Genomic DNA, 14,944 nt, shown 5'->3' with positions numbered 1-14,944 from the left:
GCCGGTCAGGCAGGCAGCGAGCCTGTGAGTGTAACTCTTTGAAGCCAGGCCTCTTTACGTGGCTAAGCACATCCAACATGCTCCGGTGCCACCAGACACACATGGGGAGTCCGGCCACGAGCTATCTGTGGGGGCAGCGGAGCTCACTGTAACTGAAGCCACTCCAGAAGCTGCTCGTTCAGAGAGGTCCAGATGAAACCAGAGAGGCTGTTTACTCCATGCAAAATAGAGGTTTAAAAGCTCAGGCTCTGTTGGTCATATCACGGATATTGCTCTATTTCAGGAAGTCTGAACGTGGGGCGGTTGTCCCCCCCTCCCAGTGGGGGATCACAAACAGGTGCCAGGGTTTTATGGCCATCCGGGCCTTCTCAGGTTGCTAAATGGGTGGGGGAATCCCTTCCAGATCCTGCCCAGCTGAGAAGGGGATTCCAGGGGGTTCCTGCTGTGGAAAGGGCTGACAACCCAGCTCTGCTCTAATTATAGCATCAGAAGGAGGCAACGTTAGAGGTGCAGGTGATGGAGGGTACGCACTGCCCCCTTCCTTTCTCAAGGAAGTACCCTCTGTTCTTTGCACCCTGTTGTAGCAGCTCAGGAGCACTGAGAGCTTAAGAGCTCCTGGTGCCCGAACTAAAAAATGAAACAAAGAGTTAGAAAAGGTTGATTCAGTTTCTTGCACGACAATCTCCACCCTTCAGACTGCAGGATAAGTGTTTGCAGAATGAGACCCTTCAGTGAAACACACGCTTTGAATTTGAAGCCCAAACTTCTCCCACCATATGCAAAGACTTTGTCATCACACTGGTCCTTGTCATCGCATCTGCTTGATCAAAGCGTTCCTGGACAGAAAATGGGGGTTGCAATTGCCAAGCAGAAAAATAATAGTAGCTGTGTGCCTTATCCAAGCCTGTCGTTGCTCTTATGGCCGCACTCACAATAGGTGCCACCTTTGCCTGCAGAGCCAGTATTTAACACCTTTGTTTATGAAAGCTCCAGATAACCTCCTCTGCAGGAGGTGCTACAGAAAAGCAAGAGTCTCTCCTAGCTTATTCAAACAGAGCCCCGGGGTTTCTGAGGAAGGTACAGGCAGCCCTGTCCAGGAATTAATAGTCCCACTATCCCTTGCCTATTTGTCAAAACTTAATTTTGTTTAATGGGGTTTTTAAATCTGCGCAGTCTTTTCCACATCCTTTCTCCTCCACCCTGTCGTAGTTCATTCCTGGACTATAAGCATTTGCACTGACCAAATGTATCGGTGGATTTTAAAAAAATGGAACAGGTACTTTACATGTAATTAATTTAGTGATTTGCTCAGCTGCTGATTCACGTGCATAACCTCAATTAACATTAATGGGAGTTATGTAGGCATGTCAAGGGCAGAATAGACCCCTAATAATCTAACATGGAATGTTATTACATTACTGCTGTAATTATATCCTGCGCACACATCATTTCTACTTTGCTTCATGAACTGCTCTTCAAATGCAGTGGCTACTCATCTGTTATGCTGTATGCGTTAATGCTGAGGTTACGCTAAGCATTATCCTTCCTTCTTCATTGTTCTGCTGCCCGTCCACAAAAGATACACATAGCTAAACAAGTAACCAGCCAGTTGGCATTTCACACAGCTACAAGTTTTGATTTTTGAAGGTGATATTGGAAGCCAGAAACAATCAAAAAACAACAGACCTCAGCAGAACAGCATGTCATCTCTCCTTCAGCATTTTATTTTTATTTATTTTTAATTGGAATCTGAGCAAGCGCTGCTGAGACACCTTTAGCCTCATGGTCAAAGAAAGTTGAGCGTACACAAATTGTGCTTTTCAAGGAGGTGTTGAAACAATTCTGCTGTTCCAGAGGTTTTTTTGGTCTTTGTTAAACACTTCCTCTTTCGGGGGGGTGGGGGGGTGGGGGGTGGGTAGAAAGGGGAGGGGAGTGGTCCTACCCTGGTGCACTAAGTGGATGTTACTGGAAAGAAACAGAGGAAAATGAACCTTACCTAACCGGTGTAAATAGCAATTTTCAGATGATAAAGCTTAACACAGCTGACTCAGTCTGTTCTGTCTCATTCTGTCCAGTGAAGCTGCTGTATCTGGACAATTGCTTTCCAATTTCAGCTGTGGGGCATATTGTGTCTCTGTGTTTGTACCACCACTCTCTGAACTGTCACATACATTTCAGTGTTTTTGTCTTGAGGCTCTCTCCTGCACTTCTGCAGAAGATAAGGCCTAATACATCACTGAGTATGTGGGCTACTGTTCAAACCAGCGTATTTGTAGCAGCATAGTATATCCCTGCAAGTAATTGTCAGCTCCCTGTGGCCATCCTGCCGTAACAATCTTGCCTAGTACCTTGGATGTTATACTACTGTGGATTCAGAGGTACACACAGTACACCTGCACCTTTACAGGATCACACAGCTAAGCCAAGCAGTTCAGGTTAGCTTGACAATTAAGGGATAGTGAAAAGCAGCGAGTCCTTAATGCTGACTGACAACATGGCACTGCTCGATGAAAAGGGAAAAGAAGCACTTGCAAAAACTCAACGTTGTGAAAGAGCCAAAGCCCCTGAATTAACACACTTTTTATGCGATCGCCATCAGGCAGGCAGCGTGTTCTGGGCTGAAGGTACTGGCTGATGCCAACATCCACCAATCTCTTATTGAGGAATCCTGTTTTACTACTTCTGTTTCTGTAGGCCCTAATGTTTGTTAAAGTGTTTGCTAAAACAGAGCTCTGTTTCCAAGGTAACAGCTACCTAACTTTATTACTAAAACTGCACTAATTCAAACAGGGATCTGAACAAACAGATTCATGTTAATTTCAAGCCCCATTAAAAACACAAGGAAAAAAAATCGATGTTTGCCAAATGGAAAAAGAAAAGAAATCAATAAAGAAATTTTATTTTCAGCCTTTTAAGTGGGGTTTTGTAAACAACGGAGGGTAAAAAAGTAAAACTACATGAGAGCAGTACACAGCATCCTTGTAAGATGTACTGTAAACAGAAGAACAAAAAGATTCGATGATAACGTAGGAATAATTATTAGGGCTGTAAAACCTTGAGAAACAGAGGCACAGAAGTGGAATGACCTGTCTCAAGCCATGTACTGTCAGGTCTCCTAACATCTTGCCTGATGCCCCTGGGGTGTGACTCAAAAGTGATGAGCAAAAGCCTCAGAGAAGAGCAAAGGTGTGATTGTGTCACGTCCTACATTACTCTGAGTAGTGTGGGCGACAGCAGCTGTGCCTGTGTTACTGCTGGGGCTCAAACATTTGCTAGCAACCAACATACAAACATTCCAGGGATCCTGGTTGTGTGGTTTGATTCCTAATATGTGCCAAAGCCCCGCTGCCCCCGTTTTCCCTGCCGTCGTTACTCTTGCCAGCAGAGAGGCAGGTAGGCTGGCACGTGCTAGGGGCACAGATGCAGTCTGGGCACAGCCGGGTGGCATGCTGGCACGGTGACAGCTGGGGCTATCAGGTGGCATGTGCTGCTCAAAGGGGTCTTGGGGACGGGGTATCCCTTGTGGTTGAGACACCGGCTGAGCACTTGGGAGGGCTGCATCCATCTCCTCCTTGCTCAGCCTCCATGCTACCCCCCTATCTTGATTTCCTGATGCCATTTAAAGCGTAAACACATATTTATGGGCAGCTCATCAGAAAGCAGCCAGGCTCAGAGGACACCGAGTGAGCCATTTTGAAATCAGGCTTTTGCATGGTAACTCAGCCACTTCACGTGACATTTATCTGATCCCAGCAGCCCTGGTTCCTTTCCAACGAAGGCTGCCTTGGCAGGTTCATGAGTTTTGAAGCTGTTGTTAGAAAAAGGTTTCTGCAATGAGTAACAATGACTTTTCCCCTTCACTGGGCCATATCTTTTCCAATTTCCCACTGTTAATAAATATTCTCATTTCCAAAATCTGGATGGAGGAGAAAGGTAGGTATAAAGAGATATTTTTTCTAAATTCTCCACAGGAGTGTATCCCCTAGACAAAATACTGTTTGGTTGTTTAAAAGAGTGAAAATAAGTGACCCTAGCCTTGAAGTGCCTGAAGTGCAGGTAGTGGGAATTCCTGATAGAAATCTGTTCTTCAAGGTCCAAGTTATTTCATTATTTTCAAGAACAGGATGTCTCATTCCTTTCTCTAAAACATTTACTACTGATTACTGTCCCTCTCCTCAAGACGTGAAATTTTAGATAGATGTGTGACAGCAGATTTTATCTTCCCAACTAGAAAACAGTACGGGTAATGTCACATACTTGCCCCTTGGCAAAGCTCTACCGTGTGAATAACACATCACCTAACTGTATAGGGCTCTCAAAAAAAAGAAGGTAGGGCACAGAGTATGTAGCCAGTGCTTATACACCAAGCATCTACTTTTTAGTCTTTACCTTCTTGGTACCTGTAAAGAAAAAATCTGAGAGTGAGAAGATGAAAGGCAAAATCTGATAAGGCCTATCTGGTAAAGAAACAGTGTAAATGGGAGAAAACCAATCTACGGCACAATGCAGTAGTTATTTGTAGTTCTCTTCCTAAGGATAACTAATGATTGGAATGCCTTTCAGAACACAGTAAAAGACATTTGAAAGAAGGGACTGATGACAACAGAAGCCTCTGGCAGCATTTGAGATGATTTTTGTCAGGACAGCTGGTTTCTCCTCTCATTAGTCTTTTGGAGACGCACCCTCTATTCAAACAGCACATGATACCCCTTTTCCTCCCCTCCTCTCCCCCTTCTCTAGCCACCTCGCTAGTATGACATTGTTTGCCCCATATTATAAATGGTATTTACGTTAAATCTTCTTTGATTCAGTTACTTCACCTTGGCATCCCATCAGCTGGCAAACACAAGTAATGAAGTGAAGGGAACATAGTTAAGTTGATATCTTAAATGCACACAAATCCCACATGCTGTGGCAACAACAAAATGAATAACAAACACACTGCATGCAAATCCTCTTAAATTCCTTTTTTTCAATTCCAGCCTTGCATACAACAGGAGGAACATCTTAAAAAATAATCCTGTAATATTCCTGAACTAACAGCATTGGCATGAGGCACAGGATGGTCTTACGCTTCTCTGCATATCTCAGACAATCACAGCTGCTGCTAGTAAATTAATGGCTGCAAGGGGGTTGGGAGAGGGAGAAGGAGGAGAAAAAAGGGAAATGGAAAGCCTCGTAGGTGGCCTTGTCTCTGCCAAAACTAAATATTTTCATTGGAGCTTTTTGCATTCAACAATTGGCAGCTTTATCCAGAGGCCTTAGACAGAAAAATTCTTACTGTTTTAAGAGTGACTGCTAATGGGATGCAGCACTATCTGCTAATGTATATGAATTAATATCTAGTTAATAATAGAATTGTTTTCTCCTAAAGTGTCTTTCTTCTTTCTTTTCTTGTAAGTTCTTGTCTGTTGGGTCTGCCCACTTCCCTTTGCCCTAGAAATTAAACCTTGGTACTTTCTTTATGCAAGATTTATGCTAGAAACGTTGGCTGGTATTTCATTGTCAGTCAGGGTGTGATTCTGCTGTGACATTTCCAGCTATATTTTTATGGCAGCTGCAGTTAAACCAACATCAAGCATAAAAACAAACATTTTTTCTTCCCTTCCAGAGTTCATTTACATCAGTGAACCAGACTAAAAGGTGCACTACCCAAAACACTTTTGGTTGGCATTACTTACATCTGCCCTAGAGGGCTTTGCTGGGATGGATATAGCTGGGCTGCCAGTAGCTCAGATGTGTGTGTGTGTGTGTGTGTGTCTGTACATGTGTGCACAGAGGGCAGCTGAAGTGCAGAGTGAATCGTGAAAGTAAAAAGAGTTCTAATATGCAGCCTGTTATTCTGGTGTTTGGATGAAAAATGCCAAGTGCTGAAGTCTGGAGGAAAATTAGCAGGGCATCCTGACGTGTTCAAGACCAGCTGACTCACGCTGTCAGTTGGATTCAGTGGAGGTGGCTGAAGAGGTTGCTGACTTCTGCCTGCCTGCTTCACCTCAGCCAGAGCTTATTGCACATTGTATTGTAGCAGGCCATGATAGAAGAACTGACCTGGTTGGTCTTCTGCTGCCCCAGGTAACAACCTACCATATTAATTTGATTCAGAGAAATTGTTCCAGACAAATGCTTTGTTTGTGACAGTCCTGTAAAAGGTCTGATTTTCGCTGTCAAAGCTTCTAGCTTGCTCTGGACTTTTCCATTTGGATTGGAAGGATGAATAGAGCATGCAGGAAGAGTACTATTAAGCTAGAAAGTGATTTGTTAGCCACAGTCAGTATTTTAATCAGCAACAACAGTTATCCTTGTGGCTGAAGCCCTTAGTGCTAATAATCAATGGCCAATGGCTTATTTCTTCACCTACCTCCCACCTTAATGAAAGCAAAGCTCACAAAATCAGTGATGAAGGGACATAGGAGGAAAGGAGAAAAAAACCAAAAGGAGATGCCAGGCAGGTCTTGTGGTCTTGAGGGATCCCAGTGAGGCAGAGGGAGAACAGTAGCGATGGAGGCATGCAGAGCCCCAGGATACAGGAGACTAGAAAGATCCTGAGTAGGAGTGAATGGGAATGTGTAATCCAGTGAGGTCCCATAATTATGAATCCCTAATCTCAGTGTGTAGAGTATGGTGGGAGTCCCTCATTTACTCACTTAAAGGTACTTTTCCCTCTTCTCAGAAGAGGCTCAGAGGTGATGCCAGCAATTCAGGACCGTTCAGCTGCAATGCCTTTTCCACTGGAAACTTTTCCTAGTTTCCTGGGAATGTCCTCTGTCCCCCTTTTCCCTCTCTGGCACACAGCCTTTGCATTGTTAAATATTGGTGCATTCTCATTCTGCAAGGTTCTCTGCCACTTGAATTTCTTTGGCCTTACACATTGTTTTCTCTTCAGTGCTTGCTTTCAACCTCTCTGGACCCAGGGGGAGAGAGGAATGGGGGAGACTGATGTAAATTAACCATCTACTGTAAATCAGTATAATTCCACTGACTACAATGAAGCTGCACTGAATTACAGTAGCTGAGAACCTGCTTTGTTGTGTCTCCTTCTTCTGTGTGTTTTATATTGCCTGTGTGGGAAAAAAAAAAACCCACAGAAAAACCCCAACAGAAAAACACTCCACCAAAACTCCAGTTGTCTCTGTGTTGCTCTCCTAAAAGATGCAGCTGTATGCTAATAGTCTACTTTTCTAGCAGGAAATAGAAAGGGCTATAGCATGCTTTGATAAACCAGGAAGCAGGCTCTGATGCTAGTGTGCAAGGAGAGAAACATACGGAGTTTTTTTCCCCCTCTTCTCTCCCTTGCATCAATTTCACACTCCTTTAGTTCTCTTGACCTCCATGGAGTCCCTCCTAATTTACAGCGCCATAAACAAAATCAGAACGATGCCCTCTGAAATGTGCAGAATTGTTTTCGGCTTGCACTGAAGAACACGGCGTATTCCAGGGACTTGCAAAGGCGTCGCTCTACTTGGTGAGTTTCTTGCATTATGCACCTCCCATGCTTCTGCTGCTCTTACTGGCATGTTTTATTTGGATTCATAAGAAAGATGCATACAGCGATGCAATCACATGGCCTGCTGCTTTGGAAGAATCTGAGGGACTTGTTTTCTGCAATATTTTCTTTTAAACGAACAGTTGGAAGTTGCATGGTCATGGCTGGAGCAACAGTCAAGCTCTTGACTGTGCCAATACCCTGAGGGTGGGTTTAGAGTTGCCGTTCTGCTGATTAATTTCATGCCATGGGTGGACTGGAAGCACTTTATTTTGCCCTGCGCCTCCCTATGCCTCAGTGCACGTCCAAGGTGTGCCATTAATCAGTCCGACTGTATGGGCAGTTCCATCTTACTGCTTAATTAAGACTCGTCAGTAATTTATTTGAGATTAATACCTATTTATATGGAGCTGAAGTTTCATCTGTTTGGGGGATGAGTTATTGAACTGCATTATGTGAAGTAAATCAATAAAATATTACTGGAAATGAGAATGACTCTCTTTCCCTTGCACTTCAGTCCTTTCACTAAGCTCACAGACAAAACTTACTTAAGGGAGGTGTTTACGTTTGCACTCGGCTTCCCATTTTCCAGCTAGACATGATGTCTGGTAATATCTCTGATCACCTTGGTCTCATTACCTGAATCGTAAAGTTCAGATGTGAGGGAGTGCTGCTAGGAATAAGAGGTGCTTTTAATCAGTCACAGGGTAGTGGCCCTGTTGCGATATGACCCAGAGCCCAGTCTCTCCAGGGGTTACTGCAAAACCAACACCCTCAAAGTGGTCTCACATTTCTATTAAAGGAGTGCTTTGTATCACCGTATATAGATGTTATTCATGAGGAACAACAGAGAGGTCATACAACTTGTTTACCAAATGCAAATAGCTTCCCCTTGATATCATGTCTTAATACTATTCCAGTGCTGAGGAAGACTTTTTCTGGCCACATAGCCTGCTTGTGGTGACTTCCCTGGAATGGAGATGTCTGAGCAAGACACTTCTCTCACCAGAGGCACCTTGCCAGGAAAGCACCAGGTAGTCTTGAAAAACAGAGCTAGCCTTTCCGCCTCTTCTTGCATGTCATGTCTTCCTCTCCTACTAAGCTTCACCTTCTGGGATGGATCTGACATATGGCCTCTCTCTAAAAAGACATACCGTTTTACCTTGGTGGATGGCTCATTACTTTCCACTCCCCGTTTTCCTGGTCTTCACCCAGCTTCACCCAAGTGAGAAGTGCAGAGGCTTTGCCCATTTCTCCATTCTGTGAAAAAATGTTTACTTCTAATACCATTTGGTTAACAACCTGCCACAGAAGGTTTCCAAGAAACTGGAACCTTATTTTCTCTGTAGTAACTGTTCCTATCTGCAACAATCTTTTCTAACATGTGACCAGAGTCAGGTTGCAGAGACGCGGAAGGGTCTGGCATTCACTGACTCAAGTGGCTGCTGTAGCAAGTGCTAGGAGAGGGGGAAACACTAACGTTGAGTGAGGGATGGACTTCAGTTCAGAGGTGTTCGCTGAGATGGCAGAGTTCATCTCTAGCCTGGAGCTTCTGTTGGTTTGAAAAAAAACCCATCCCCTTCTAAAGTTTTGGAAAAAGAAGAGGGCTTTTCTTTTACATGTATGTAATTTAGAGTCTTTTGACTAGACCCTAAAGCAAGGACAACCTTCACCTCTGACCAGCTTCTCACCCTGTCCCTTTTTCTCTTCATTGCTTCTTTTAGCTTCGCTGCCGTCATCACTGAAAAGCCTCCTGAATGCTCGTACCATAGGGGAGAGTTCATCACAGAGCAAAGAAATGGGATGCTCCCTCCACAGCAGGTGCTGTTTAAAGCAAGGGTTAATGCGCTCCTCTGGCCTCAGCTGAACCCAGTTTCAGAGCACCCCGTGCCCCAGCTGCCCTTTTCCATGCTGCTAAACATTATTCCCACTTTGTATCTGCCAGCATAACTGCAGGTTGGAGGTGCTCCCTAACCCAGTTCTGTCACCGTAATCTGGGTCAGCCTCAACACTTCCAGCACTGCATTTATTTTTGTAGCTCTCATAACTTCAACAGTTGGGTTAGAGAGCCCTTTCATGTGCAATTATGCTGACAAAATTGAGGAGGAAGCGAGCTCCAGAGGGGTCTTAGTGGAGCAGCGTGGGGGTACAGGACAGCAGGCTGACCATTCCCCAAAACACCCAATAAACAAACCTGGGGAGGGACGGCCCACATCAGTTTTTTGGCATCTTGAGACTTTTGTCCTTTCTTGGTAATGAGAGTGGGTGGGAAGTGTACAGATTTAGAATTTCGTTCCTAAATTCATGATGGGCTTGCATGTTAATGAAGGACAGGTTCCTTAGCTAAACTCTTTCTGCCTTGGCACAGCTGTTCTTCTCTAGCTGAAGTTACTGATTTGGGATTCAGCCTTGCAGTGAGCTGTGTAGGGTGCAGGTATCAAGCTACAAAAGAAAGGGGCCTTATGGTTTCTCAGGTATGCCTTCAAGTTGGCTGAACTCATGCATGGGCATCAAACTAGTGAGAAAGTTGATGAGCTCAACTTCCATGGAAACAGCACAGCAGCAGATGGATTTGCTGAGGAATGTAATCATTGGTGAATGCTAGGATTTTTCATTTAATATCAAACAGGAGAAAGCTAAATAAGTTTGGAGCTGAACTTCCCTGAAGTTTAGTAGAGGAGCAGGGAGGAACTGTTCATGTCACAGGTTTTGGTCTGTCTCCTTTTTGATATTTAACTGTTGGCAAAAGTCACCAGTGAAAGAAAGAAAAGAAATCGTCTGGACACTTTGTTTTATTATTAGCTAAATTTGATATTTTCCTAGCTGCTCTTCCGACCCTTCCTGCCTCCATTTCCATCCACTTCACTGAGATTATTCTATATGCTAGAGCTGTTTCTGTACAAAAAAAAAGCCAACTACAAAATCTTTAGACATTTGCCCCTGGAAAAGAAGTACGCTGTAAATAATATACAAGAGTAAGAGCCTCATGAGGATCTAAGTCCAAGCAGTTGTCACTAACTGGGAACTGAATATAATACCTCTAATACCTTGAAAACAAACCAGCCCTGCCAGTCCCAGTGCCTGTCACCTCTTCAGTAATACCTGATCACTGGAGCAGGCTTGGCAATTCAAGGAAAGCTGTCCTTTGCCCCATGAGAAACTGGCATGCAGAAGCGCCTACACTGCCAACTTGGTGTCCAACTTAGGACACTGGAGTCACTAACCATTTTACACACAGTTGGAAGCAGCTTTTATATGGCTTCCACCTCCCCAGGCTTTTTGACCTCTCTCTTGAGCTTCTCCCTTTATTCAACATAATGAAAATGTCAAGACTGTTCTTAGACCCACTCGCCTGGGCACATTCATCTCCCGAGTGAAAACAAGTTTGTTTGTGGCTGTGGGTGCAATATATATTTATTGAACTATCTCCATAGATACCAGTGGTTCCTTTTTCAATTCAGCCTTAACTAACTCCATGTAGTGGTGGAAATGAAGCAGCCAGTGTAAATAAATAGATGTTTTGTGTCTGTGGTTTAGATCACTTAAGCTGTCTTTTACAGCTGAGGTAGAGAGTTAGAAACTGACTGCGGTGGAAAATCTTAACCATCTGCTTGCACCGCAGTACACGGGCAGCTCCAGAGTAAGGATATTCACAGAGGACGGTGCCCAAGTAGTTGCATGAGTTTAGATTCACACTTTGGTTTATAGCAGTGTAATTTTCCTGTAGAGCCAAGCTTTGAAATAGTAAAGTGAATTTGTTCTCAGATTTATATCTGTTGTTTAATACACATACATGCATATATTTATACCCTATGAGGTGATCATATACCCATGTGGTAAGCTGCCAAAGCGGGTGCTAAATTGCACTTAATCTAACTTTCATCTTTGATCACTTCAGTCTTTGGCCTTGGTAGCTTACGCAGAATTTTCCTCGACAACAACTTCTAGGCTGTGAATTCCCCTGGGATTACGTAGCTGGAAGTCTCAACTCAAATTAGAAGAAATTTATCTATTTGTAAATGAGAACATATATCTGAGATTTCATACCTTATCCAATTTCCTTTAAGCTTCTCCACATTGACCAACAGCAAAAATTTCCTTTTCAAATACAAAATCCAGTTTCCACTCAAAAATCAACCATCCAATCAATCAATTAGTCTGCTGGCTGGTTTTGCTGTATTTACAATATTTAGTTCCCCAAACAGTGACAGCTGTAAGAAGCAAATATCAATATATATCATTATGAGTGCTTGAAAGGAAGGCTTTCTGTTACCGGATGGCTGAGATATCCTCCTTTCCAGAGGAATACAGCAAGTGTTTCCAACCGTGGCAGATTGGAAAAACAAGATTTTAAAGTTATGACACTGACTGACAGAACTGCTGTTTTAGGGAGTTGCTTAGACATTTTAAAATGCACCATTTGTATTTCTTTTCCCTCCTAGGTCTCTGCTAGGGCAAATTAGCAGTATAGGGAGAGGGATTAAGAAAGCAGACTTTATTAAAGTCTCAGAGTTAGGGTTTGTGCCTGTAAATCCTTTGGCATAAACAAGAGGCAGTGGTGTGGCACAGTAAAAATCCAAGTGTCAGTCATGCCAGGGTTACTAATATGACTCACTTGTGGCCTCGTTAGTCATGAGTGGAGCAGGCATCCCAAATTCGTGGCAATAACAACTTCATGCCACCCCAGCAAATAAGGAATCCTCTATAGATATCCTCAGGTAGAGAGAGAAACCCTGGTTCTTTGCTGGTGTAAGCCACCTGAGCTCTGCTGAGGACTGACAAGTGATGCCCGTTCTTCTTAGCTGAGCATCTGACCCACATTTGCTATTCATTATTACCCTGTTGTTTTGGGAGGCAGCAAGAGTTCTTCTTGCGGCTCTGAACAAAGTGTTTCCTTGTAATCTCACCGGACTGGGGATGTCTCCAAATAGTCTTTGGGAACTTTATAAAAAATGCAGCCTCTGCCCCAGCAACAGGATTTTCTACAGGTGAAAGTGATACCATCTTTGGACACTGGTGTTCCCTAAATAAAGGGATCACACAAGTAATCCTAACACACACATTTACCACTTGAGTGGTTAGATTCTGAAAGGGTGGTAATTAAAAAAGGAAATATTTAGGTTAGTAGGCCTAGATTTCTATAAAAGGTCCTTGCTTCCCCTTCTCCAGTCTGGGCATGTGGCAGATTTTGCTGCCCTGTCCCTGTCCCTGTGCCTCTATAGCAACATTCATTTGGGATGAGGAAGAAATGATGCTGTCAAGCTGCTCGCTCTAATTTAATTTCCTGGCATGTGGCGTTTTCCTTTGTGAGAGTGACACTGAGACTGGTGCGGATGCTATGGTGTACTTCGCCCCGACAGCTGAGGGAGGGGCTGTGCACTTTGGCAGCCAGCTGAGAGCGGCATAAGGGTGGCTGTGCAGCCCACCCGAGGAGAGGACTGATCTGGATGGAAAACCATCTCTACTTTTTTGGTAGGAGCAGTGTCCATGTGGATTAGGTCCCTGCTCCAGCTGACCTCGCTGCCTCACGTGCTAGCAGAAGGGAGGCAAGACAGACACTGGGCTAAGGGCAGGGCCTTCCACCGCTTTTGGTGGCTGTCTGCATGTGGGTCAGCTGGGTCTAAGAGCCAAAACACACTGTGAGGAGTAAGCGGTCATAAAGATTTGACAAATTTTGGTCAATGCTTGGACTGAAGATTGAAGAACCTGACAGCACAGTGTTTATTAGATGTTCAAAAGTCCTGCTGGCATGGCAGCGGGTTGGACCATCCTGACATTTGGATAAAAAAACCCTAACCCACAAGCAGAGGAAAGGCTTTTTCATGTCTCGTTATCTTGCAGCAAAAATGGGCAAGAAAATCCATTTGTCTCCTGCATCTTGTCTATATGCCTCTATATATTTGTTTCAAAATTCAAATTTTCATCAAAAAGCTCATCATAGGGTGGTGCTGGTTGGGAGTCCTGCTTGCTGCACAAAACCTCCATGCCGTCCTCGAAGAGCAGTCTGCCTTTCCAGCTCCCTGGTGCTCAGCCTGCTCGCTGGCCCCAGGCGGTGAGCCACAGTCGGGTCTGCTGGGCTGGGGCCAGCAGGGTGCCTGCGGGGCCACCACAGCCCCTGGCCCTGAGCCTGCCTCCGCTGCCTCAGCAGCAGCAGTGCTGCTTCTGGGTGAAATGTGAGTTTCAGGTTTCATGGGGTGCTCTTAGGCCCGAGATAAAATGGCATGGCTGGGGCTTCCTTTCAACAGGAGCTGCGGTGCTGGCTGGCGAACGTGCATTTGATGGGCCACATGTGGCTCCCGGGTGCATCTGGTGCTGCTGCACGTGGTGCTCAGTGAAAACCCCCAGCAAGGCTGAAGCATGGCAGCCAAATGTGTCCTTGCCTCCTTCCCTCTGCTCTGTACTGCACCATGGGGCAGGGAGGGAGGGCCAAAAGCAGCAGAGGAGACAGTGCCGAGCACCTCGAGCCTCCTCCCTGCTGAAAAAAAGGAGCTTCCTAAAGACAACAAACTGGTGTTGCAATATTCCTTGCAAATCCCAGGATGTTTAAGGTGCTCTCAAGATGGTTGAATATCGGGCTGATGATACTTTAATGCCTGTGGTCAGAAAGGTCAGATGTTTTCAGCTGAAGATGATAGGCTGATCATATGGATGAGTGGAAAGTGAGCCATGAAAGACCTGGACCAGAAGAGTTTTTTAGGTGTTTAGTGAGAGGTAAAAGTAATTCCCTCTCCCTAGGGCAGAGGAGCTCATGGATGCAATTACCAGTGGTGAGTATGTGGCAGTGTGCCAGCTCAGTTTGGGCAGGCTGGCATGCTGCCACATGGAAGAGGGTTAGCCTGTCAGCGAGTCTGCAGGTTGCATCCCAGGATGTGCAAGTGTCCAGCGAGGTGCCTGGTGGAGCAGTCACCCATGTACCTACATGACCTGAAAGAGGTATCACTTTGCTTTGTATGTGCACACTTCCATGGGACAATAGAAGCCAAGAGAAAAAAAAAAATAGGAAGAAAAAAAGGAAAGCAGAAAGCGTTATGAGGTTTCTGGTTAGTCTGGCCCAGTACTAAATGAAAAACCATGGTAAAATATTCATTATTTGTGGGAAGTTATAGTTATATCATGCTTTAACAGGGAAAAGAGGGAAAACGGTATTCTTGGACGCTGTTGAAAGCAGGCTGACATCCCTACTGCTGTTGTCTGTGGTTCCTGCATCCCCCAGGTGCTCTTGGTACACAGAAGCTGCAATGATTCCCATGGAGCTGTATTGGGTCCTTTGGAGCCAGGCCAATTCATGCCAAGTTTTTCGTACTGTTCATGTAACTTGCAGATCTAAGGCTTCATTTCTGATGAACCTGCTGCATGAAAAGCAGTGTATCAATGGTGGTGTGAAGATTGCTTTGCTGCTGGGGAAGTTCACAGAGAGTTGCTTACTCTGGCTTGCACACCCTGGGCTGACCCAGGGCACAC

General features: G+C 44.7%; 1 protein-coding gene across 7 annotated transcripts in view; it reads left to right on the top strand.

Annotated features, from left to right (window-relative positions):
- The window catches only part of KIAA1143 (KIAA1143 ortholog), a 67,488-nt gene that overhangs the window by 24,863 nt on the left and 27,681 nt on the right, over positions 1 to 14,944 (top strand). The window contains exon 4 of one of the 7 annotated variants that reach the window (XM_056335391.1): positions 9,208 to 9,243. The exons of 5 other annotated variants lie outside the window; for them this stretch is intronic. In XM_056335391.1, the coding sequence (XP_056191366.1) occupies positions 9,208 to 9,228 (21 nt within the window). In that variant the 3' untranslated portion in view covers positions 9,229 to 9,243. Of the gene's footprint in view, positions 1 to 4,982; positions 7,094 to 9,207; positions 9,244 to 14,944 lie in introns of those variants that run through there. One more of the 7 variants, XM_056335389.1, reaches the window with a different exon arrangement.

The sequence above is a fragment of the Falco biarmicus genome, chromosome 4 (genome assembly GCF_023638135.1).
Source record: "Falco biarmicus isolate bFalBia1 chromosome 4, bFalBia1.pri, whole genome shotgun sequence".
NCBI lineage: Eukaryota > Metazoa > Chordata > Aves > Falconiformes > Falconidae > Falco > Falco biarmicus.
This window is presented reverse-complemented; position numbering and strand designations above follow the sequence as displayed.